The 26,597-nt window shown below is 36.5% G+C and overlaps 1 protein-coding gene across 3 annotated transcripts; it reads left to right on the top strand.

Annotated features, from left to right (window-relative positions):
* The first annotated feature begins 111 nt into the window (after nt 1–111).
* LOC106879177 (phosphatidylinositol N-acetylglucosaminyltransferase subunit A) lies at nt 112–24,361 on the top strand. 3 transcript variants are annotated; one of them, XM_014928625.3, is made up of 13 exons: nt 112–285; nt 3,034–3,190; nt 5,137–5,259; nt 6,040–6,215; nt 8,617–8,732; nt 10,811–10,918; nt 13,586–13,692; nt 14,431–14,513; nt 16,870–16,955; nt 18,446–18,629; nt 19,497–19,596; nt 21,298–21,363; nt 23,701–24,361. In XM_014928625.3, exons 1-12 carry the CDS (start codon nt 269–271, stop codon nt 21,343–21,345), a joined length of 1,305 nt encoding a protein of 434 aa, XP_014784111.1. In that variant the 5' UTR covers nt 112–268; the 3' UTR covers nt 21,346–21,363; nt 23,701–24,361. The 3 variants fall into 3 exon arrangements, with proteins under 3 accessions (XP_014784111.1, XP_052824527.1, XP_089210596.1); XM_089354470.1 differs by lacking the exon at nt 112–285 and adding an exon at nt 398–778; XM_052968567.2 differs by lacking the exon at nt 10,811–10,918 and having other exon boundaries at nt 127–285.
* The last annotated feature ends 2,236 nt before the right edge of the window (nt 24,362–26,597 follow it).

Below are 26,597 nucleotides of genomic sequence, written 5' to 3' on the forward strand. Positions count from 1 at the left end.
TTTAGTTTTTAATTCGTACTATATATTAACATTTAAATATTTATTGTTTTTGATCAATAAATATCTTAGCTATTTTAAAGAAAGTATAGTTTTATTTGATGATCTCGTTTCGTATTAGTAAAGTATACTTTTGTATAAAACAGCTAAACTCTTCTACGGAAACTATTTCTCTAGTATAAATTATGATTGAATTATAAAAATATGAAGAATATTTGATGTGTTTAACTGGATACTTTCGGATATATATAATTTAGCGAATCCATTCAGTATGAAACACAATATATGGTAAGTGTACTTCAAAATTTTGATTCAAAAATTAAGTTTTCGTTTAACTTATCAAATAGAAACTTAAAAAACATATTGTGTGTCTTGTATAAATACTTTACTAATTTATTTCGTAGCGTGCAACAACGTCACTCTTCTTAAAATTGGATTTAATATTTACGGAGAACTGTTATAACTCCAGTGTATTTAATTTTTGATTGACATGCTGATTAGATTATCTAAAAGTTCTGCGAGGATCTAAGCAATAGCTTATCTTGCTAAAATTAAGAACCAAATCTCCCACAAATTACACTCTACCTACCATCTTATGAAAAGGAATGATACGTTAGACACCCTGAATACGAATTGAAGACATTAGTCACAATATAGAACATATTTAATATCTGCTCTATCAGGGCTGACATGGGGATGGCTATATACATTGCTGGTCCTGCAAGAAATAGCAACTAAACTGCCTTCAAATCATAATCATAGGCGCAGGAGTGGCTGTGTGGTAAGTAGCTTGCTTACCAACCACATTGTTCTGGGTTCAGTTTCACTGCCTGGCACCTTGGGCAGGGCAAGTGTCTTCTACTATAGCCTCGGGCCGGCCAAAGCCTTGTGAGTGAATTTGGTAGACGGAAACTCAAAGAAGCCCGTCACATATGTGTGTGTGTGTGTGTTTGTTTGTATATCTGTGTTTGTCCGCTCAACATCGCTTGACAACCCCGATGCTGGTGTGTTTACGTTCCCGTAACATAGCGGTTCAGCAAAAAAGAACGATTCTATCGCTTGACAACCGATGGTGGTGTGTTTACGTCCCCATAACTTAGCGGTTCGGCAAAAGAGACCGATAGAATAAGTACTAGGCTTACAAAGAATAAGTGCTGGGGTCGATTTGCTCGACTAAAGGCGGTGCTCCAGCATGGCCGCAGTCAAATGACTGAAACAAATAAAAGAATATATATCAAAGACATTAGTTAAAAAGTTGGCATGCACCTCTTAGTTTCTCCATAATTTTCAGAAAAATTGATGCTTCCAATGAAATTTTCTACAAATACGCCTCAGATAGCGCAGATTATGATTATATCGGTATTTGATATGAACACATTTTTGGCGAAGGTAAATAATACTCACACCACCTCCCATTATAAGGGTAAACCTCCGCCAAAATCTTTTTCTGAGGGTTGGGTGAGGAGTTATGGAAAATTCACACGAATCAGCTGTGTTTCCTCATAACTTTCAGAAAAAATTGTTAATTTTGAGATATCGTTCAGAATGTCAACACACTCTGAATGGTATTTCATAAAAAAATTCCAATTATATCGGAATTTGATATGAACCCCCCGCCCTAATTGGTGGGCTCGTACACATTACATACAGACACACATCTACCAAATGAAACTTGAAATTTCAAAAAAAGCTACGTTTGTCAGTATGTATGTGTACGAGTCCGATTTTCTTTCCACAAATTCTGATATAAGCAGAATCTACACCATCGGAAGCATATTTGTAGAAAATTTCATTACATAAATATCCGTTTTTCTTAGAAGTTATGACGAAACAAAGTCGACGAGTTGGGGTAACACACTTGTGTTGGTATGTTAAAAACTCTTTGGTACACTGCCTGAATGAAATAGTCGTGGCAAAATATTTTTGATAATAAAGTTTGCTAATTCAAAACTTTCTTCCAGTTAAATAATAACTCAGCATTCACAACCAAAACACAGACTACAAGCAAGCATATAACTAAAACACCTGTGACTATTGTGAACCCATGGTCAATGACGAAGTACGACTCTTCTCACATGGATCTGGCATTAGCGAGTTAAACTGTATAGATTAGATATATCGTACACTCCAAAGACTAGTAAATTTCCTGGAAGACATCTTAGATACAAATAGTACTATAGTAGCAGACAGAACTTAGTGACTTTGCACTTAATACAAATATGTTTTATGAATGGGAATAGGTATAACTGTGTAGCTAAGAAGTTTGTGTCATGGGTTTAGGACATGTAATTGTTGAGTTGGTGAATGAAAATATATTTCATTTGCTGCATGAATAGTTGAAGCAAACTCATGAACATTTAACTGAAATATTTATTGTTGCATGTAAAGACCACTGACATTGGCTATTTTCAGTTAACAATACTTACAGATTGGGAAAGAGATACTGCTCTGGGTTTACAGAAAGCTCTTGGTATGGCGACATGCAGTTGGCCCAACATATCTGAAATCAACTGAGCTGTCTTCATGGTGATGGAGGTTCTTGGTCACCTGTTGCAGGACATCTGCATTGGCAGTTTGCCTGGTAAGAATGGAGACATGTTGCTCACCTGTCTCAACATTCTGCAATAGGTTTAGCGCCAAAGCGACTCTTTATGGGGTACAAGAAGAATATTCTAGAAGATTGAATCATTCCATGGCTTGATACTGATAGGTTTCTTACTAGACTGATCATGTGAAACTATTGTGGTTTGGTTGTAGTGCCCAGTGGTTCAGTTTTGAATCACCACTACATTTGCTTCACAACAATGTGCTTTCAGGTTCAGCTCAACCTAGAATGTAAAGCTGGAAGAAATGTTGCTATCATTCCCAATACCCAAAACATGAAAGGCAAAATTGACTTAAGTAGAATTTGAATTCAGAGTATAGAGAATGGAACAAATAAATACTCACAAAATATTTAATCAGAAGACTTTGCCAATTTGCTAATTCACAATTTAAGTTGCTTTAAAGAAAAAAAAAATTCTTCTTATTTTTCAGTATGGTGTCTGACTTCTTTTATCCAAATATGGGTGGTGTTGAAAGCCATATTTATCAGCTGTCTCAATGTTTGATTGAAAGAGGACACAAGGTTGTTGTAGCTACTCATCGTTATGAAGACAGACAAGGCGTGCGATATTTAACCAATGGCTTAAAGGTAAGTAATATTGATATTTAACTATATTGTTACTGAACATTAACATCGTTCATTATTGTTTCCTGATATAGGTGTAAAACCAGAAATTTTTAGGGAAGGGGTTACTCTAATCACTTGGTTCCTCTCCCTCTCACAGCTGAGAGCTCCTTGTCTTGTGAGCCCATGGGTGCTGGTGCCATGTCAAAAGCACCCATACTGGTACCATGTAAAAAGCATGTGCTGGTGCCACATATAAAGGACTAATACTGGTGCCATTTAAAAAGCATCCAGTACACTTTGTAAAGTAGTGGGTGTTAAGAAGGGCTTCCAGCCGTAGAAACCTTGCCAAGACAGACAACTGGGGCCTGGTGCAGCTCTCCTGCTGGCCAGCTCCTGTCAAACCATCCAACCCCTGCCAGCAGGGAACACAGATGTTAAACGATGATAATGATGGGTTAGTCAGTTAAATGAATCCTAGCACTTTTCAGGTACAAAGTGATCTTAGAAGGAAAAGTTAGACTGGATTTGAACTCAGAATACAACAAATATCCAAAGCATTTTGTTCTACACTCTGATGACTCCCAGTTCACCAACCAACATATATCATTATTAAAATTAGCCTTTAAGGTGGTGGATTAACAGACTCATTAGAATGTTGGGTAAAATACCTTGTGGTGTTTAATTACAGCACTTAGTGTTCTGAGTTTAAATCCTGCTGAGGTTAAATTTGCATTACATTTCTCTGGGTTTGATAAAATGCAGTCCCAGTCAAGTTCTCAAAGCTGCTGGCCTTGTGCCTATATTAGAAACAATTAGTAAAATAAGTTTGATACTAACTTGTGTATTGTACAAAGTAAAATTAAAATTACATTAAGCTTAATTTTCAAAATAGTATCTTCAGACATATGTGAACCATATCACATCTGGTGATAAACCAGTTTGTGTGATTTTATCTAAGTAGCTTCTAGTGAAAAGTAGCTTCTAACGATGCTGTTCTTGAACCCTTTAGATCCTGTCAGACCATCCAGCAAAGAAAATCTTATGAGAAATGTTTTTTTATGCTACTAAAATATGTGGAGACTGTAAGAAGCCCATGACAAGTTGAAGACTTGGGTTAAAAAGGAAATGAATTTTAAGTTTCTGCAAGTAGTTTAATTGGGTACACAACTTGTAAAATCTAGCAATATTACAATTAATGAAGTCATTTTTTGACAATAAATTAAGATTTTGTCATAAGTTTTAATGAAAACTTTTCTGTTGAGTATTTTGGTTCTTTGTTTACTGATTTATATGGAACATCTACAAAGTGGAAGAATAAATAAAAAAATCAGCAATTGATATTTTATTTTTTTATTTTATAAATATCATAGGTATTTTATAAAAGTGCATGGCCTAGAAGTTAGTGTGTCTGGCTCATGATCCTAAAGTTTTGAGTTCAATTCCTGGACTGGGTAGTGCATTGTGATCCTTGAACAAGGCACTTCATTTCATGTTGCTCCAGTCTACTCAGTTAAAAGTAAGTACCAGCCTAGTGAAGATGCAATCCTCTTCTTCTCCAGGGGCTTCCATTGGGTCAGTGATTATGAGTTCATGAGAATGTCTATGTCTGCTTGCGATTGCATAAGCACTTAAAACATTTAGTAACATTGTACATGGTGCCAAACCATACTTTCTTACAACTGACTGCTGATTGTAGTTCTTTATATTTTCTGCTATGTTTATACTTTGTTTATAGATATTCTGTATGTTAGTATTTTTCTTAAACATTTCCAGTTATGACAAAATTTGAACATGTTATCTTTTAGAAATATTTAAAGGTAATTTAAAAAAAAAAAAATTTTAGATAATCATTCTTAAATCTCTAATTACAAACAAAAGTTGAACTGATTTTATTTTCTATTTGATAATAATTTGGTATTTCAAAGGTTTGACATCAATTACACCTTTAAATTTCTACTATCTTATAGGTTTATTATCTGCCATTCTACCCTATTTATAACCAATGCATTCTGCCATCACTTTTCACCACATTACCCTTGCTTCGGGATATTTTCATTCGAGAGAAAATCACTATTGTTCATGGACATTCGGTAAGATAACTTTTAAAAACTGGAATGCATTGAATTTAGAATATATGATGATACAAAGCTAGTTTGCTTTGCTGGATGTGCAATGTCAGTTTGCATGTATGACTGAGTGTACGTGTCTTGAGAGAAAAACTGGGCATAAGAGGCATCAGATGTGGTGTACATGAGAGATGATTGCACTGGTATGGTCATGTGATGCACATGGACAAGGACAGCTGTGTAAAGAAGTGCTGATCTCTAACTGTAGAGGGAACCTGTGGAAGAGGTAGACCTGGGATGAGGTGGTGAAACATGATCCTTGAATGTTGAGCCTCATGGAGGTGATGACAAGTGACTGAGACCTTTAGCAATATGTTGTGCTTGAGAAATCTCATCAAGCCAAGTGAAATCATAGTCGTGGCTGGTGCTGGTAGTACAATCATAGGGCTGTGGGCATGCTGGGGCACCACCTTGATGGGATTAGTTGATCAAATTGCCCCTCGAACTTACTTTTCTCAAAGTTTGATACCTGTTCCATCAGTCTCCTTTTCGGAACTGCTAGATTACAGGGGCATAAACAAACCAACACTGGTTCTCAAGCAGTGGGGTAATGAGAAAAACATGTGCGCACGCACACACACACACACACACACACACACACACACACACACAGGTGTGCATACAGTTTATTTGCTGTTTATATTACTAAAACTGAGTGAGCATTATTGTTAAGTTGTCTGTTACTGTATAAACTGTTGATTTCAATGACTTTTCACCACTTCTTTGGACTTTCTTACATTTTAGGCATTTTCAACTTTGGCACATGAAGCTATGTTCCATGCAAAGACAATGGGATTGAGAGTGGTTTTCACTGATCATTCTCTTTTTGGTTTTGCGGATGGTAGTTCTATACTGACCAATAAGGTATTGACTGTCTCATTAGCAGATTGTAACCATTCCATTTGTGTCTCACATACAAGGTTAGTTGCATTCCTACCATTTAAAAGAAAAATTTTTTTGAAAATAAATTTTATATATATCTATATCTATCTATCTATATATATATAATGTGTATATTTACACACACACACACACACACACACACACACACACATATATATATGTGATCTTTTTTTATTTTCTTTTTACTTGTTTCAGTCATTTAACTGCAGCCATGCTGGGATACTGTTATGAAGGGTTTTAGTTGAACAAATCGATCCCAGGACTTATTTTTTAAGCTTAGTACTTATTCTATTGATTTCTTATGCTGAACTGCTAAGTTACAGGGACATAAATGCACCAACGTCTCTTGCACTCATGTGAACTTACTACTCACATCACTTCTCTTTATTCTCCTTCCTGTCACTTGAGGATATGCTCTGACATGCCTTCACCATCATTCTCCTCCTCTTCCAATTGGGGTAACCCTAACCCTTCCCCACAGCAAAACACCTGTTCTTGTCTCCTTATCATAGTTTAACCTTTCATCACCTAGCATAAAGCCACCTCTCTTAGTGCTGCCCCTCCCTCACTCAGTTGAGTGGGGGTCTTGGGAGTTATTTGGTGACCTTGCTGGTGCTGGTGCTATGTTAAAAGCATCCAGTACACTTTGTAAAGTAGTTGGTATTGGGAAGAGCATCCAGCTGTAGAAACTATACCGAAGTAGAAATTAGAGGTTGATGCAGCCTTCTGGTTCACTTGTTTCTTCTGAACTGTCCAACCCATACCAGCATGGAAAGCAGACGTTAAATGACAATAACAACAGTGATAATGTATTTATGTGTGTGTGTCAGAGTGAAAGACAGAAGCTATTAATTATGTAACTGGTTCCATTCAGCTCCATCTCTATGGCTACTTGATTTGCTAGAAATAGTAGTCAAATCCCCCTTCTACCATATCCTACCATCTTAAAAAAAAAGGAAACACATTAGATAATGTAGCCCGAGATAGCCTCAAATTATTTTAAGTTGGACTAAATATATCAGAATTAATTAACCCATTTACTTTTTAATGTATTTGGCAATTTGATGTTGTGCCTCTAAAAATGTTTAATTCAAATTATTTCTATAAAAGACTAAATAAACATTTTTGTATAGTAATAAACCAAAACGTGCAGAACTCTCACCGTACTTCCAAAGAGCAACGGCACTAGTTTATGGAGTTGTTTCCCTTGTCTTGAGAATTACTCTTTAAAACCATTTTTTTTTGTTTTTACACATGTGAATGTAATTTCTATTAAAATATCTTAGCTTATTTTAAGTTGAATGTATTAGCATAAACTTTCTCATCTTCTCTGAATATCACAATGGTGTCTACAGTTACTTTTGATTTCTGGCTGTAGTAGTTCCAATTGAGTTACATTAATCCTAGGTGATTGGTTTACCTATGGACAACATCTATCTCTTGTAATACAGTTCTATATTTAAGAGATGAGGAGTGATGGATATTTGTCCTCATCTTGTTTGTTGTTAACACAACATTTCGGTTGATATACCTCCAGCCTTCATCAGGTGTCTTGGGGAAATTTCGAACCTGGGTTCTCATTCCTAAGGTATTTTTCAATGTTATTATTATTATTACTCAGGTCACTGCCTGGAATCGAACTTGGAATCTTGGGGTTAGTAGCTCACGTTCTTAACCACTACGCCATATGCTCGTGGGCAATTATGGAGTGAATTTTAGGGCTTATAAATCTAATATTTTCCTATCCTTCCTTAATACTGGTTCCCATATGCTACTCATATCTGCACTCGGTCTGCAAGATTCCGAGTTCAAATCCAGGCAGTGACCTGAATAATAATAATAATAATAATAATAATAATAACAACAACAACAACAACATCGAAAAATACCTTAGGAATTAGAACCCAGGTTCGAAATTTCCCCAAGACACCTGATGAAGGCTGGAGGGTATATCAGCCAAAACGTTGTGTTAACAACAAACAAGATGAGGACAAATATCTGTCAAATGTAAATAATATCTATCTCTTGTGTTTCCTTTCAGACTATTACAGTGTACACTGTCAATGCTTTCTCTGACCAACACTCTGTTGGTTATAGTGCCTGTACCCAAGGGTCAGTTGTATTTTCCATAATCTTTCTGTACATTGAAGTTGTTAGGTTTACACAGCCTAAACATCTCATGCCAGAGCAGCATTGCTTCTATGATAAGGACTTGAAAACTAGTCTCCTGTGGGGACGTCACAACTTGGTGACAGTTGCTTTTGCCTCTCATAAAAACAATATGATCTGAACTGTGTTGATATATATTTCTGAATACGAAAGGTAATGCATTAAAGCATGGAGAAAATATTTGCTCTTTAACTGGTTATATAATAAATATTTTATGTGTCTAATTTTTTATTTTTTTAAAAATACTAGTAAAGAAAACACTGTACTGAGGTCTTCTGTCAAGCCAGAAATGGTGTCTGTCATCCCAAATGCTGTTGATTGTACCAAGTTCATTCCAAATCCATCAAAACGGATTACATCAAAGAGTAAGTATTTATTGTGTAATGGTAATTATTGACAAACTTGAAATAAGAGAGTATAATCCTCCTCCTCCTCTTCTAGTCATCTCCTCCTTCCCTCTAATCATCTCCTTTTCTTTCCCTCTAATCATCTCTTTCTTCTCCCCTACTCCTCTTCCCCTCCCTCACTATCCTCCTCCCTGCTCACTCCACTCCTCTTGCTCCTCTCCAACCCCCTCTACTCATCGCCTCACCATCACTCTTCCCCCTCCACTCTACATTCCAAGTCCTCCTACCACTCCTCCTCACCTCTCCTACTCCCCATCGCCTTCCCCTCCTCCCCTCCTGCACACCCTTCTCTCCTTGTACCAAGTTTGCTTCAGATCCATCTAAATGAGATACCACCTCCCATCCTCATCCTATTCCTCCATTATTAATCCTACAAAATTTCATAAAGCCTCATTAGAAAACATTATAAAACCTTGATAAAAAAACCTAATAAAGCCTTAAAAGAAAACCTTATAAAGCCTTATAAGAAAGCTTTATAACAGGTATGGGGAAACTTTTTAGTGTGGTGGGCAAATATTTCCAAAGTAAAAGGTCTGTAGGTGGATCGCAAGTTCTAACTCTAATATCAGTGTGAATCTTGTATATGTCTATGTATAATTTAATATACATTAATAAAAATAAGAGAGTATTGTAGTTCGCTTGAAGCATTGTGTATTGATTATAAAGAATGAAAAGTTTTGCATGGTACAAGAATGCACTATAATACAAAAAATGGACTATATACCTGTTGTAATTTAGTTGTCTATAGTCCGATGATATTTCGGAATACAGTTCCTTCTTCAGATATTCTTCGAAGGAGTCTCTGCTATAAACTGTTTTCCAACGGTTTTCTTAGACTCCATCGAAGAATATCTGAAGAAGGAATTGTATTCCGAAATATCATAGGACTATAGATAACTAAATTACAACAGGTATATAGTCCATTTTTGTAATAAAAATAAGTTTAAGACATTAAATTAACGTGTAACATCTTCATTAATGCTACCACTGAATTTAGGACGTTTATATTACTTATGAGGTATTCCATATTTTTCAGCTAGAGAGCAGTTGGGTCTCAAGGGAGTGGTACAAATCTAGCAATATGTGTTTTATAGTGAAAACAAAATTTCCATTCAAATGACAATTACCAAACGATTTTCTTTTCGAGTCTAACTGTTTTAAGTTGTAGTAGAAATGCAAACTATGTTGCAAATAGGTATACAAATATTGTCTAAATTTTATAATTGAAAAATTTGCTATATTTTTTACATAGGAGTATACCAGCCTGTGGGCACAATAAAATGGGTTCACAGGCGCAATTGCACTTGTGGGTTGGGGTTTTCTCACCCCTGCTTTATAACAAAGTCTTATGACAAAGACTTGTAAATAAGCATTATAACAAAACCTTATAACAAAGACTGCTAAGTCAAACATTATGCTGATGGTAGCATCATAATAAAGTCTTTAGGTTATATATTTAGTTCAGCATCTTAACCACTCAATCACTTTCATCATCATCATCATCATCATCATCATCATCATCATCATCATTTAACGTCCACTTTCCATGCTAGCATGGGTTGGACGATTTGACTGATTACTGATGAAACCGGATGGCTACACCAGGCTCCAATCTGATTTGGCAGAGTTTCTACAGCTGGATGCCCTTCCTAATGCCAACCACTCTGAGAGTGTAGTGGGTGCTTTTACGTGCCACCCGCACGTGGCCAGTCAGGCGGTACTGGCAACGGCCATGCTCAAAAGGGTGTATCTTATGTGCCACCCACACAAGAGCCAGTCCAGGGGCACTGGCAACGATCTCGCTCGAAAGTTCATTACACATGCCACGGGCACAAGTGCCAGAAAGGCGACGCTAGGCACAGGTGCCGTAAAATGTATCAAGGATCTTTGGCGGCTAATGAAGCATTTGTATCTGTCAATTAAAGGAATTAGAGCAGTTGTAGATTTATGCATTTTTATCATTCTACTAAAAAATATTAATTGAAATTTTGTTGTTACCTGTAAATTGATACTGAATCAGTTTCCATTACTTTCAGTTACCATTGTTGTAATATGCAGGCTAGTTTATAGAAAAGGAATGGATCTTTTGGCTGGAATTATCCCAGATATATGTAAGCGCTATCCTAATATTCAATTCATTATTGGTAAGTAGCATTATTCATCATCATCATCATCATAATCACCATCATTTAGTGTCTGCTTTCTATGCTAGCATGGGTTAGGCAGTTTGATTGAAGCTGGTTAGCTGGATAGCTGCACCAGGTTCCAATCTGATCTGGCATGGTTTCTACAGCTGGATGCCCTTCCTAATGCCAACCATTCCAAGAGTGTGCTTTTTTGTGTACCACTGGCGTGGGTACCAGCTACTGAACACTGGTATTGGCCACAACTGCGATTTCACTTGGTTTGACAAGTCTTCACAGGCATGGCATTTCACCAAAAGGTCTCGGTCACTTATCATCTCTGAAAGGTCCAACGTTTGAAGGGTGCTTTTTATGTGCCACTGGCATGAGTGCCTGTTATGTGACACCAGCATCAGCCATGATTATGGTTTCACTTGGCTTCACAGGTCAATAAGGCTGCCAGCTGGCAGAATCATAAGCATGACTTTACCTTTCATCCTTTCAGTCTCAATAAAATAAGTACCAGTTGAGTACTGGGGGTTGATGTAATTAACTTAACCACTTCTCCAAAGTTGCTGGCCTTGTGCCAAAATGTGAAACCAACATTAAATATGTCAGTAGTTTTCATAAACAAAATCACTCAGATTCATTTATGTTTTCTAATTTAATATTGTTAAATTTTGTAAAATAATTATTTGCATATTTTTGTCTGTAAATTAACCGTATTTTTTTAATGAATGAAATTCTTCTTATTCCTAGATTAATTCAATTTAACACATTAGTAACCTCTATTAATTAGAAATTTGTAAACCTTAGATATCCCCCTCTCACTCTCTGGGAGAGAGGCACAAGCACATACACAGATGTATACACACACGGCAGTAACTTCCGCCTACCAAATTCAATCACAAGGCTTCGGTCAGCCCGGGGTTATAGCAGAAGACACTTGCCCCAGGTGCCACGCGGTGGGACTGAACCTGAAACCATGCAGCTGGGAAGCAAGCTTCCTAACCACACAGCCATGCCCGCGCCTACTATATTATAGATAATCCTGTTCCAGAAGCTGAGTATGACAATGTTGCAAACACTGCCCTGAAGTGGTTGGTTATGTGGAGCAGAGTGTGACAAGCAGAGCATATTGTATCCCTTTAGCTTTGCAAGTTGATGGATGGAGCTGAGTTTTATATATCACTTGATATCTCTCTCTCTGGCTGTCTGTCCATTCATCCATCTGCCCACATATATTAGTGAGATAAGGAAGAGCAGTGTCTGTGATCTTTGCAGGCCATACCTATGAACTGGTGAGATTGATGAAGTTGATGCCCAGTTCGATCATCAAGAGGCCAAGGTGTACAGGAAAAACGGGGTTGGGAAAGAAACTGACTGGAGTGCTTGCAACACAGTGATCCCTGCCAAAGATACCTAAGAACAAGGTGGTGGTATAAAACTAGGTAGGGTGTTAGGCTCACAGTCCAAGGATCAAGGGCTGGTGTTATTGAATTGGGTCAGGTTATGATGTTAAACTGGATGGAGTGAAACATTTTCATTTTTCTAGAATTAATTCCCCTGAGTTTTCTGTAATAAATTTTTGAAAATTTGCAATCAAAAATATCTATCTACACTCTCCAATTAATTAAACTATAGTCATTTGGTTAAATAAAAGTTTGTTTTGAGAACATCTGAGTTTTGAATATCTTATTGCTATTCACATTCTATATAGAATTTAAAATACCTCCAATCTTGTATCACAGTCTTTGCTCATTAGTTTTCACTTAGAAATAGAGATCATAGTACAAATAGCTTTTACCATCGATAAAATCACTCATCTTGATTGACAAATCTTCCTAGAATCTCTCTCTCTAGCTCTGTCTGTCTGTCTGTCTGTCTGTCTCAATCAGAATCGTTTGTGATAAGACTAAAAATGAAATGTTTAATGTATTGTTATTAGGTCGTTATAATTGAGTTATAGTCACTCAGTTTTAATCATTGATACTCAGTCTAAATCATTCAGTCCAAGTCATAGGCATTCAGTTCACACCTTACTTAGGTTCTTGGTGAAGGCATTCACATGAAGTCTTAAGTACACAATGAAAATCATGGTTATTCTATCCAAGTCTTAGTTTCCCATTCCAAGTCATAGATACTCATTTAAAATCATAAATATTCAATCAAAAATCACAGTAATTCTGTTCATCATCATCATCATCATCATCATCACCATCGTTTAACGTCCGCTTTCCATGCTAGCATGGGTTGAACAATTTGACTGAGGACTGGCAAGCCAGAAGGCTGCACCAGGCTCCAATCTGATCTGGCAGAGTTTCTACAGCTGGATCAGATCTTAGATATTCAGCTCTAGTCACAGGTAACTTATTTTAAGACACATCTACTAAGTCTAAGTTGTAAGTACTGTTTGAATCATAGGTACTCAATCTAAGCCATTAGGTAGTCAGATGAAGCTGTAAGTGCTCTACCTCCTCCATCCAGATGTATCTAAACCCACTATTTTTCATTTAATCTCTGATATCTAGTTCTGTTATTATTTTTCAGTCTATTTCAAAAGATACAGAAATTACTAAACATGATGATAGGAAAATGAACATTTTAGTCTACACAAATAATTATTAAGAAGATAAATTGTTAAAATGCTGCAATATATAAAATCTGAGTTTCAATTTTAAAAACTAGGAGGTGAAGGTCCCAAGCGAATTGTTTTGGAAGAAGTTTGTGAAACACATCATCTTCAGGAAAGAGTTTCAATGTTAGGATCTCTGAAACACACTGAAATAAGGGATGTAAGTTCGCTATTTTACTTACAGTGATTTTTTTTTTTAAAGTATCATCATTATTGTTGTTTTATGTCAGCTTTACATGCCTGCATGGGTTAGATGGATAGTCATGATCCTAGTCAGTTTTTATTTTGTTTTGCTTTCATAAATGGGTTGGAGGACCAGGTCTTGTTTGTACATTGCATTTTAGGTTTGGTTTGTATTGTTGGATATTTTCCCTGTTACCAACCCTTTTACAAGGTATACTGGGTGTATTTCATTATGGCACCAGTATTAGGGTACACTCTAAGAATAAAGGTATCTGTGCTCAAGGCACCATGACAGGAACATACACATCTTAGCATAGTATTCTTTACTCTTACAGTGTACAAATCCAGTGTATTTTATAAAGCTTTATAACCAACATTATGAAGCCTTATAACAAAGCAAAGCCTTATAACAAAACTTTATATTACAAGGCTTTGTTAAGGTTTTGTTATAACAAAGCCTTGTAATAAAGTTTTATTACAAAGATTTATGATAAAGTTTTGGGGTCGATTTGCTTGACTGAAGGCGGTGCTCCAGCATGGCCACAGTCAAATGACTGAAACAAGTAAAAGAGTAAGCTGTACATTTATAACTGCATTCACAGATCATTTGTAGCTATTTTTAAAAAATTTGATTTGGGTCACTTGCAACTCCCTAAACATTATAAAAGAAAACAATATTTATCATGAAATTAAATGACAATCATTTGACTTATAGGTTCTTGTTAAAGGAGACATTTTGTTAAACACTTCACTAACTGAAGCTTTCTGTATAGCAATGGTTGAGGCTGCCTCATGTGGGTAAGTTATATTTGATTTCACACCAGAAATTTTGTCTCTGAAGTATATGACTTGACACAAGTTGATCCCAGCATGGCCATAACTACGTGATTGAAATGAAAGAAGAGATGAAAGAAAAGTTATATTTCTGCTGCGTATGTTTAATTGTTAGTTGATTTTGATAGCATTGCTCACCATTCATTGATGCTACATCATCTCAGCTATAAAGTCTAGTGTTTTCAAATGGATCTTTGATAATCAGTCTTTATTCTTTCTCCATTTACTCTTGCTGTAAAAATAGTTTGCATTGTTAACTCATGGCAATTTTTCACCTGCCATTTTTCTTGTCTATATTAGCTCTTTAACATTCAAACTGGCCTTATCCAGCCCAAATATTCTACTTGTTTTATGTTTAAACTGGCCAGATCCAGCCTCTCACACTTAGCAGACAATATCATTCTAAAAATAAACAATTACATCATCAAAATCTCAAAGCTGTGAGATAATGCAAGATTAATTCAAAACAACGTGAATAAATAAGCAATACATTTGACAAAGAAATCTGAATTCTAAAGGGTTAAACTAAAGTTTGCTCTCCAGTTGCTTTCTAAATATACTTGTGCTTAATTTTTGTCTTAAGTTAACATTGCACAACCTTACATTCAAAATCATCTCCCATCACTATTAGGTTGGTCCTTGACATTCACAACTCATATTTCAGTACTAAAGGGGATACCACAATACTTACATCTATGCCATATAATCTATCTTAATGATAAATTCATTGTTGTCAATAGAAGTGACCTTTCTTTAAACTTAAGTTTAATACTATTAACTAGTTAGATGCCTCTTGGAATCCACTCTGCTATTGCAAGTATCCAAGCCAGATCTCCATTCAGTATAAGTTTCCTTTTCTCCTATCAATATCAGACCCCTTGAAAAATGTCATAGGTGTTATTTTTCACCCTCTGACTAATTGACTAAGCCTTTAAAAAAAACAAAAACAAGACTTTTACTTTTTTTAGCTCTAACTACTGTAATATCATTAAGTTTACCTTTGATATATATTATAACATTTTTTAACTTCTAAGTAAAGGCATGTAGCTTAGTTAGGGGTAATGGGCTCACACTCATTAAAACGTGGGTTCAATACCTGAACTGGATGTTATGTTGTATCCTTGAGCATGCTACTTCACTTCATGTTGCTCCACTTTATTCAACTGACATTGAGTTCTGTTGGCAGCTGATGGTTAATACTACAGTGGATTGGTATCTTGTTTAAGGGCAGAGTCTTGTACATCAGTTGCTTAAATATCTTGGGAACCAGGTTAGCTCCAGCCTTAATAAGCCTCTGAGTTAAAGACAAACAGTTTCACTTGTAGCCACTGTAAGATCATTAGCTTTATCTTCAATATAAATTATATCACCTATTTTTTACTCGCTAACTGAATAGTCCTTGGCCTCAAGTTCATAACTGCCTATGTAAATCATTTACTCATGCTGTACATCTATTCCCTTCCTGTGTAATCAGTAAATACAAGGCCACTATATAGTATCTACTGAATATTATTTTCTTGCACAGTCCCACTTGTGGGTTTTTTTTTATTCAGACTCACTATTGCAAGTTTTAACCTTCTTTTGCAGTTCTCATGAGTACTCAGTCATTTTGTGATTGTGAAGGCCTAGATAGAAAAGCAAAGACATAAAGGTAGAACCCTGATAGATATGTACCTTTACGCATGATTCTTCACAGAACTCACAGCTAATCTTTGCTCATATGTGGCCTGAACAGGATAAAGTCAATTGGCCACCTTTTTGCTATCAAAAGTATCTATCAGCTTGTAGTTAGTTCTCTTGACTGCAGGAATTATGACATTCTTGTATTTCTCGAGGACATAGCAGTGTTAGAGAAATAGTTATACTGGAAATCAAACTTGTTTCATGGGAGTTTACGCATACAGTATGACACTTCACAATTCTAATAAGCCATTTCTCTGCATCTAGCTTTCATATTAGTAATCAGACTCCGCAAAAGATTAGTTCAATATAACCTATCCTAAAGCCTTCCTCAAAAACTAAGCTTGAACTTAGCCTGCCTTAATTGATCTAATCTCATCTTTGATCTTTAAATCTAGCTTCTTTTCTGCAATTCATAATCCTTGTTTTGCAAGCCCTTATAATGACATTTGTATGTCGCTTTCTTTTCAATGCTAATAATATAGTATACATTCCTTCATCTTAACACAATTGTCTTACAACCCCAAATGTTTCACTCTCCTCATTCTTGTAATAAGGATCACTCTTCTTTCTGTTTCTCTCTTAATCTATTACAGTGACAGCTATCATTATCTATTATGTTTTCTACTTTCACTTTTAGACTTCAGGTTGTGAGTACCAAAGTTGGTGGAGTTCCTGAAGTACTTCCAGACGACCTTATCATACTGGCTGAACCTAATGTTCCAGGTAAGATACTGAAATGAATACCTTGGGTAAAATGTATAAATTTAATTTAATAGAATCACTTTATCCTCACACTCTTAAAACAAATATTTAAGTATAGACTTTTGTTAAGATTAAAGTAGAGTTAATTTTTGTTTTTTGCTTATATATTTTTTTCAAATCATCTTTATCATTTTACTTGTTAGTTTGATTAAGAAATTTGCTTTTCAATCATATGGCTTCAGGTCTCATCTCAATGTGTGACACAATGTCTTGTGAATGAATTTTAGTGGATAGAAACTATAAGGAAGCCCCTTGAATATGTGTGTGGGTGTTTAATATTATAGAGGTAATTAGGGTAAATCCCAACCATTTCTTCTTGAAGCACATCTGCTTATTTCATTATTACAATCCATATTTCACTGCCATGTAACATGGCTGTTTGTACACATGCGTCACACAATCTGCCTTTTACTCTGAGCGAGAAGCCCCTTGTCACCAGCAGAGGTAAGAGCTCTCTGAACTTTGCCCAGGCTATTCTTATTCAAGCAGCTACACTTTCAGCACACCCTCCCCCGCTACTGACTTGGCCACCTAGGTAACAGAAGCTATCAACTACTTCTAGTTTTTCTCCCTGGAATGTGGCAGAAGTTGTTCTCTGCACATTTTCAGTGTTTATTGCTCCTGAGCATCTGCCACATACAAAAACTATCTTGCTAGTTAGCCTTCCTTTGATATTGCTGCACCTCTTATGTGTCCATAGCTTACACTGTGTGCATCTTATAGGAGTTTCTACCTACACCTTTTCTACAGATCGAGCAGGGCCACCTACCTGAAGGGGTTTATGGTTTGTCTACCTTTCTACTTATTAGGACTTTATATATATATATGTGTGTGTGTATGTACACATGCATACATAGGAGTATTTCTGTGGGTCTTCACATTGTCACTATGTGAGAAATAGCAATGATGGTGCTTATGTTGTCATTTGTAAAATATATGTCTCAAAGCGCAGCAATTTTCAATGTATTTGAAGGCCAGCAAAATAAAAATTCCTTATTTGAAAAACAATAAAGGGTTGGTGTCAGGAAGGCCATCCAGTTATAGAACACTGTCTCAATGCTTTCAGGGTCCAATCCAGGAAAGCATGGAAAAAGCAAATGTAAAGTTGATGCTAATGGTGGATAAGTAGATTACAAATGATTGAATCAAGTATTTGACTGTTGAGGTAGATTAATACGCCTTTTAAAGGCATGCATTAAGATTGAACTTATGATCTTAACCTCACAGCAACTATAAAATTTTATAGATTTGAATTTTTGAAATCAGTTTTTGGCATTCTCTAAATTCCAATTACAAATGTCCCTGTCTTGTTTAATTTTCATAGTGAGATATCACAATGTGGTAATTTGAGAGAAACAAAGATCAAAAATCTAACAAGTCATAAACTGATTTTTACTATTGTAATTCTTATGTAAATGATAGATTTTTAAAAATAAGTTCTATATTTTTAGCTCTTGTACAGGGCTTGGATAAAGCTATTTCTCTTCATGCAAAAGGAGAAGTTTGTGATCCATTTGAGAGGCACCAGCGTATCAAAGAGATGTATAACTGGCGTTCTGTAGCTCAACGAACTGAAAAGGTTTACAAAAATGTAATGTTGATGCCATCTAGAGAAATAACAGAACGATTAAAGAAGTAGGTATTACCTTTCAACCATGAATATCTGTTTTTTCTTTTTTCATTTTTTTCTTTTTACCTTTTAATCAGAAAGTAAGGCAGTATTTATAACATTACAGGGCTTCCAAGACTGGTGGGAAAAAGGGGCGAAGATATCTTCAAACTGACCTAAATGCTTGCTACAAAGTGGACCCTACTAAGGGCACCAGGTGGTGGTAACCAAACTGATTGATGGATAAAGTCTACCACCCAAGTAGACCATGGTGGGATTTGAACTCAGAACATACTGCATGGCATCTAGTCTGACGTTCTTAGTTTCTCCAGTCCATCATCGTAAATTGTTGCTTTTTCTTCATTGATCCTGAAAGATGAAAGACAGTGCTTTTTCATTGACCATGAAAAAATGAAAGAAAGGCAAAGTTGATTTTGACAGGATTTGAACTTAGAGAGCAGACTGAACAAATACTGTGAGGTGTTTTATCTGACACTCATAACTCTGCCCCTTTGCCACCCACTGGTTCTCCAAATATGAATATTTTCATGAATTCTTAAAGCAAATGTTTAACATCTTGGTACCCTTTCTTGCAAAAGTTTGTGAAGAATATGATAACTGTTTTCAGCTATGATTGGGTTAATTACTATTATATGCATTACATAGGATCATTGTTTGATGCTGATGGGACTTAAAAGATTTTTGGAGTTTACTCCCCTGTATCACTTTTGTATGTTAATCTTTCACAAGCTGATAAAATAAATACTATCAATTTAATTGTGTGAAATGGAAGCAAAATCATTCTTACTGTCACAGACTATTTCATATGATGTATTAATCAACATCACAGTAAATAACAAATAATATTAATACATTGTCATTCTTTTTCAAAGGTACTACAACACAGGAAAACTGGTTGGCAAACTCCTTGTCATAGTTACCATCATTGATATTATATTTTTGTCTTACTTAAGGTGGTTCTATCCAGATGAGGTAAGTGTTTGGTTTAAAGCAAATATTAGATATTTTAAAAAGTAGTTAAACAGTAATTGTTCGTTTGTCCATTTAGTGTGTGTGCATGTGTTTGTGTGTGTGTGTGTGTGTGTGTGTGTGTGTGTTCCAAAACAACAAGTGATGTATGTACATAAGGTCTTCTCATGTTGGTTTCAGCATCACCAATTGTGAATACATCATGCTACAACCTTTGTTGTGTGAATGAAGTGGTAGACACATTTTTATTCTTCAGTATCATCGATTGATTGGTTCATCCATTTTTCATGTAAGAGAGGAAATGATGTAATTTTTCTTTTTGTAAATCATCCATTTTTGGTGTAAGAGAAGAAGTGATGTAAATTTTTTTCCAAATTATCATTATAAGCAAGTGACTTGAAATTCTATGCTATTTATGCATTTAATATTTCAAATTTCATATTTGCCCTATATCTATAGACAGCCTGGAATGTCATTAATATAGAGTAAAAGAACAATTGGTTGTCAATTAATTCAACTAATACATTCAAGTAGTTGTGTTTCAAATGAAGAAGAATGGGATAGAGAAAGAAAGAAAGACAAATAATGGGATTTGGGTCACTTGCTTATAATCCAGTCACCAAATATTATGAAGAATGTCCCATTGAGTGTCAGCAAAAAAAAAAAAAGAGTATAAGAGGCATCAGTTGTGTGTAAGAGAGAAGACTGTGTTGGTTTGGTCACATGATGCACATAGATGAGGACAATTGCATAAAAATGTGTCAAGCTCTAATTGTGGAGGGAATCTGTGGAAGTGGTAGACTCAGGAAAACGTGAGATGAAGTGGTGAGAAAGGATCTTTGGACACTGAGCCTCGCTGAGGAAATGACAAGGGACTGGGAGTTGTGTTGATTTGCTGTACTTGAGAAGATGCATCAAGCTAAGTAAAAGCACTGTCTTTCATACATACAGGCTTCTACTTTCAGGTGCTGGTGCCACATAAAATGCACCCATGCTGGTGCATAAACACACCTGTACTGGTGGCATGTAAAAAGCACCCAGCATGCTCAGTTAAGTGGTTGCTGTTAGGAAGGGTATGCAGCTGTAGACACCATGCCACAATGGACAATTGTAGTTTGGACAGTTCCATGTCAAACCGTCTAACCCATGTTAGCATGGAAAATGGATTTATACTCTAATGAAGCTACCTTCATTAGAGCTGCCAAATATTACAGCACAACTCAGTCATATAACTGATACAATGCTATCTAGTTACTGCCTTAAAACATATTGTATACCATTGGCAGTTATTATACATTATACTTCAGATTGGTCTCTCTGCTATCAAATTATATTGTGCTTACAGAAAACTCCTTCAAGAGTTGCTTGTACTTGCACAATAGCTTGTTCTGCAATCACCACTTTGGAAACACCACAACACTATCAAAGTACATTTGGAAATGGAGAGACAAAGGAGAAGTCATTAGAATATCATGGGCATTAGATAAAGCACTTGCACATAAGGATGGGTAACTTTCATCTCATAGACATTTAAGAACAGATCAAAGTATCATGACCTCTGCATTGATTTTACCAATCTCAGAGGACCTGTGAAGGTTACTGATACTGCTCTTCGAATTCTGTGTATAAATATGAGACATCAAGTTAATAAAGTCAAATAGTTTATAGTTCTTTTGACAGTTATATTTTCAAATTTAATTTCAGAATATACAACTTGTTCCAGATCATAAAGATCAAAAGCAGTCAACATAAATTATATTTCAAATGAAGGTAGTCAATCATTCTGTAATTTTTATTATTTGTATTTTTTTGTTGTGTCTATTTTGTTTACTTTTTTACTTGTTTCAGTCATTTCACTGTGGCTATACTGGAGCACTTCCATGAATAGTGTCATCAATCAAAATCAACCACAGTACTTAATTATAAGTCTGGTTCTTATTCAATCAGTGTCTCTTTTGCTGATTTGCTAAGCTACAGGGACATAAACAAACAAACCAACACATGTTGTCAATTGGTGAAAGATAGATACAAAGGAACCTTTCAATTGTATGCACACGCACGCACGCGCGCACACACACACACACACACACACATATACACACACACACACACACACGTGTCTATGTGCATATATAGAGGACCCCCTTCACTCATGAATGACCATGTGGTTGCGCCTAGAAAGTTCCCCTCTGAGGCACAAGTCCAAGCAAGGTTGTTTGTGGAAGACCAGCAGTCGCCCATGCATGCCAGCCTCCCCTCTCCACACCACCAATGTTATCCAAAGCAAAGGCTGATACAGCTTGGCACTACTGACATTGCAACTCATTTCTACAGCTGAGTGAACTGGAGCAATGTGAAATGAAGTGTCTTGCTCAAGAACACAACACACAGCCTCATGATTGTGAGCCTGATGCTTTAACCACTCTCTCTCTCTCTCTCTCTCTCTCTGTCTATATATATATATATATATATATATATATATACTGAGAGAGAGAGAGAGAGAGAGAGAGAAAGAGAGACATACACATCCATATATATTGGAAAGAGCAGGAGTGGCTGTGTGGTAAGTAGCTTGCTTACCAACCACATGGTTCCGGGTTCAGTCCCACTACGTGGCACCTTGGGCAAGTGTCTTCTATTATAACCTCAGGCCGACCAAAGCCTTGTGAGTGGATTTGGTAGACAGAAACTGAAAGAAGCCTGTCGTATATATGTATGTAGATGTATATGTGTGTTTGTGTGTGTGTGTTTGTCCCCCTAGCATTGCTTGACAACCGATGCTGGTGTGCTTATGTCCCCGTCACTTAGCGGTTCGGCAAAAGAGGCCGATGGAATAAGTACTAGGCTTACAAAGTATAAGTCCTGGGGTCGATTTGCTCGACTAAAGGCGGTGCTCCAGCATGGCCACAGTCAAATTATTGAAACAAGTAAAAGAGTAAAAGAGTATCTCAATAAAAATGAGGTCCTACATGCATATTGTTTATGTCTATGCTCCAACACCCAATCTGAACCTGTCAAACCTTCCTCATGACTCCTCTTTCTAACACCTTCTCTCCTTGACCCTTCTAAATGGCACTATATAAGAGCAGAACTGCACATATTTCATTCCCCTTTTATGCTGCCAGTTATCCAACTCCTTGGAACCAATTCTCTTGTCTCTTATCTGCATTTTTAACATCATCACTTACTATTTTATTTTCCCCTCTGAACAAGCTTTTCATATCAGCCATTGGCATCCTTGCCACCCTTCTTTGTCACTCACTGTCTATCCCTATGAATCTTTAGTCTTGTCACTGCATCCCTCATTCACCCCTGCACTTTGTATCATCTTCCTATTTCTTATTTACCTATGGCTTTATCATACTGTTGCTCTCTACCCCCCCCCCCACACTTTATATACTACCTCTTACAACCCCCTCCACCTATTCCCATTTTCCTTTATCTCACCCCCCTCAAACTGAGATTCACAACTGACTCCACTCCACCCATCTACCCCATTCACTGCATTCATGTGTAATCCCATCTCTGACCCTCTGTCATTCTTGTGAACCCACTCATCCAGCCACCCTCAATTCTCTGTCCCTATTCTATCTTTGTCCACCTTATACCTTGAGGATAATGCATCTGATTTCCCCTATCCTTTCCTGCTAGTAAGGGTTGTATTTCCCTCACACTAAGACACCTGTTCCTGCTCCTCTATAATACTTTAGCCTCTCAACACCTAGCACAAAAACATCTTCCTCAATACTGCACTGCCCCTCTGTTGAGGAATCTAGTCTCATGAGTTACTTGGTGACCTCAGTAATGCCAGTGCCATGAAAAAGCACTCAATATGCTCTGTAAAGTGAGTGACATTAAGAAGGGCGTCTAGCTGTAGAAGCCATGTCAAAACAGATGTTGGAGCTTAACACAGTCCTCTGGCTTGCCAGCTCCTGTTGAAATGTCCAACCCATGCCAGCATGGAAAAGGAGCGTTAAATGGGGATGATGATGTTGGTGATCCTATATATATTAATCTTCTCATCATATGAAATTAAATTTGAATAATTTTTAAAAATGAAAGGTTTTTGAAATCTTTAAATTACTTTTTTTTTTTTTCTTTTGAAAGGATTTGGAAGATGGAGCCTCTACACATTACTTCACCCTACATGAAATAACAACCAAATTTTGTCAAATAATATTCTATCATCTTGACAAAGAATGATATATTGTATGAGGTGGTCTTAGATATACAACCATGTGGTAATGACTGGATTACTTTTGACTGTTTCCACTCAGTCAGGGCTGACCTGCAGCTGCAAAATATTCTTTTGCTGTATTGTATTAAGAAGGGTTTGATAACCTTGCAATCCACTCATGTAATAGGAAACAGGATGGCTTAAAGCTACATTTGAGCTACAATATCTCTTTACTGCTGGATATATTTAAAGATTGTTGTATATAAGATTATGGTGTTGTTGATTTAACTTGAAGACTGTTTTACCTTTCCATGGTTCCTGACCGTGTGCTGTGACCATGCTGAAATACCTCCATTAGAACGGTCATTCCCATTCATGAAGAATCAAACTATGGCATCCCATGTGAATGGTGGAAATATCTACTACTAAATTTAACAACTTCTGGGATGTCTAAATATTCAAGACCTGACCAAAAAGAGAAAAAAAAAACAAATATTATTTCATGTATGTTGAAAAAGACAAGTCTAACTGACCAAAGTTTTCTAAATTCAGAACTTAAATGATTATTTAATAAAAGTGTTTAAATTTGTATCCAGTTGTTATTGCTTTCCATTTCTTTTTCTATTATTTTCCTTCCATCGTCATTGTTATGGACACAGGTACTGAATTTACTTGAGTACAATGTCAAGTATAGTGTGACCTCAACATTTCATATCTCATTAATATATTTTAATCTCTTATCTTTCTTCTTTTGCACTTGAGTATAATGCTACCCACCATGTTTGATTCTTGACCTTGATGTTTCTGTATCAAATTTCTCATATCAAACACAAGTAAATACAATAGACCTATTCTTATATGTACTGACAGAGCTCTTTCTCTCCTTTTATTCTTTATTCTGTCAAATCTGGCATGGTTCACTGGTTAGTTTTTGTACTCCACTCATTTCCTTTTATGCTTCAATGACTTACTTGCTGCTTTGGCCAACAGCAGCCACTTTTATGCAGCTGACACAACCCCCTTTTCTTCCCTAAGAGTCCCTGAACAGCCATTTACAAATCTAACATCACATGTCCAATCCACACTGGTTTCATGAACAGAGATTTCAAAAGCATGCATATAGATATGTAAATGAACATATCTATCAGGGTTCTACCGTCACGTCCTTGCTTTTCTATCTAGGCCTTCACAATAACAAAATGACTGAGTACTCATGAGAACTGCAAAGAAGATTAAAATTTGCAATAGTGAGTCTGAGTCAAAAAATAAAAAAAACCCCCACAAGTGGGACTTTGCAAAAAATACTATTCAGCAAAGACTATAATATTCAGTAGAAACTATATAGTGGCCTTGTATTTACTGATTACACAGGAAGGGATTAGATGTACAGCATGAGTAAATGGTTTACATAAGCAGCTATGAACTCGAGGCTCATCTTGCAAGAAAGCATTAATGCTACTCTTTTGAAGAAAGGACCTTGCACTCTTCCTTTTAATCATGTGCAGCACTTAACTAAAACCCTCATTTATAGCGTTCACTATCAATAAGGATCTCTCTTGGTAAAAGCACATCATTAACTTAGCCCTTCTCTTCTGGGCCAGAAGATAAGTCAGTCTCCAACAGTTATTGCTGAGATCTGTAATGGAGTGTTGTTCTCACATCTGAGATGATACTGCTGCTGCACACATAGACATCCTAGCTTGGATCCAGAAAATGACCACCCACCTGATTGGCATAAAGTCCCGCTTATGATCAGCTTCTGGCCCACAGGTGCATTGTTTCCTCTGTTTTTCTTTTCTACCACTATTATAATGGCTTCTGCTCTTTGGAGCTGTCTGGACTCCTGCCATTTTCATTTAGAAGCTCCTGTCCCATTCTGTTTTCCTCCTCTCATCACCCATGTGTCCAACCCTTCACTAATTACTATGCCTAGTCTGTCCTTCCCAGAATATTGGTCATCTTGATCTTCTTTTCAGTTCACGTTTTCCTTGCAAGTATTGACAGACATAGATTCAAGAGGAATGAGGACTTGCAAAAGACATAAGCACAACCCCTTCTTCAACACTCAGCAAAGTATAAAATACATTGCTACAAATACATAAATACGTACGTACGTATGTATGTATGTATGTATGTAGAATGAAGGATAGCAGGATTCCTAAGCAGATGCTTTATGGAGAACTTATGAATGGAAGGAGACTCCAGCAGAAACCAAGGCTGCGCTTTAAGGACTTTGTCAAGTCCTCATAAAAGGCCTGTGATATGCAGGACACTGACTGGGAGAACAATACCTGTCATCGCCACAGATGGAGGAAGCAGGTTAAAGAGGGGATCGACACTTTTGAGAGAGCACGTATCCAGCATGAAGAACTTAAGCGAGCTGCGCGAAAGCGCACGGCTTGTATAGTGAATGGGGGAAGCTTAATCTGTAATGTTTGCAGTCGTGTATGCTTATCAAGAGCAGGGTTCATTAGCCACCAACGGAGCCACAAATGCAAAATATAAGTTAGTCCGAGAGCGCACAATGTTCCTGAAGATCGGCAATGGTCTTCCTCGGTCACGAGTGGATGGCCATCATGTATGTATGTATGTATGTATGTATAGGCTCTTCATTATTTCATGAAATAATGAAGAGCCTCTACTTTGTAGCTCGGCTACAAATAGAACTAAATCTTTAAATCGGAAAGAACACATTGAATAATGTAATTTTAGGTACACTGTGTCTGAAAATAAAAAGGGATGGGCAATGTTGAAATGCTTTTGTTCATGGGTTTTATTGTATAGGACTCACCTTCAGTTAAACAACAGCAACAACATATACACATGC

The sequence above is a fragment of the Octopus bimaculoides genome, chromosome 6 (assembly GCF_046866305.1).
Source record: "Octopus bimaculoides isolate indiv1 chromosome 6, ASM4686630v1, whole genome shotgun sequence".
Classification (NCBI taxonomy): domain Eukaryota; kingdom Metazoa; phylum Mollusca; class Cephalopoda; order Octopoda; family Octopodidae; genus Octopus; species Octopus bimaculoides.

Bases quoted from the DNA above. Each gene is read 5' to 3' on its own strand.
- LOC106879177 (XM_014928625.3), top strand. The intron at 5,260-6,039 runs GTAAGATAACTT...CTTACATTTTAG, and splicing joins CTATTGTTCATGGACATTCG to GCATTTTCAACTTTGGCACA. The intron at 19,597-21,297 runs GTAAGTGTTTGG...ATTTAATTTCAG, and splicing joins GGTGGTTCTATCCAGATGAG to AATATACAACTTGTTCCAGA.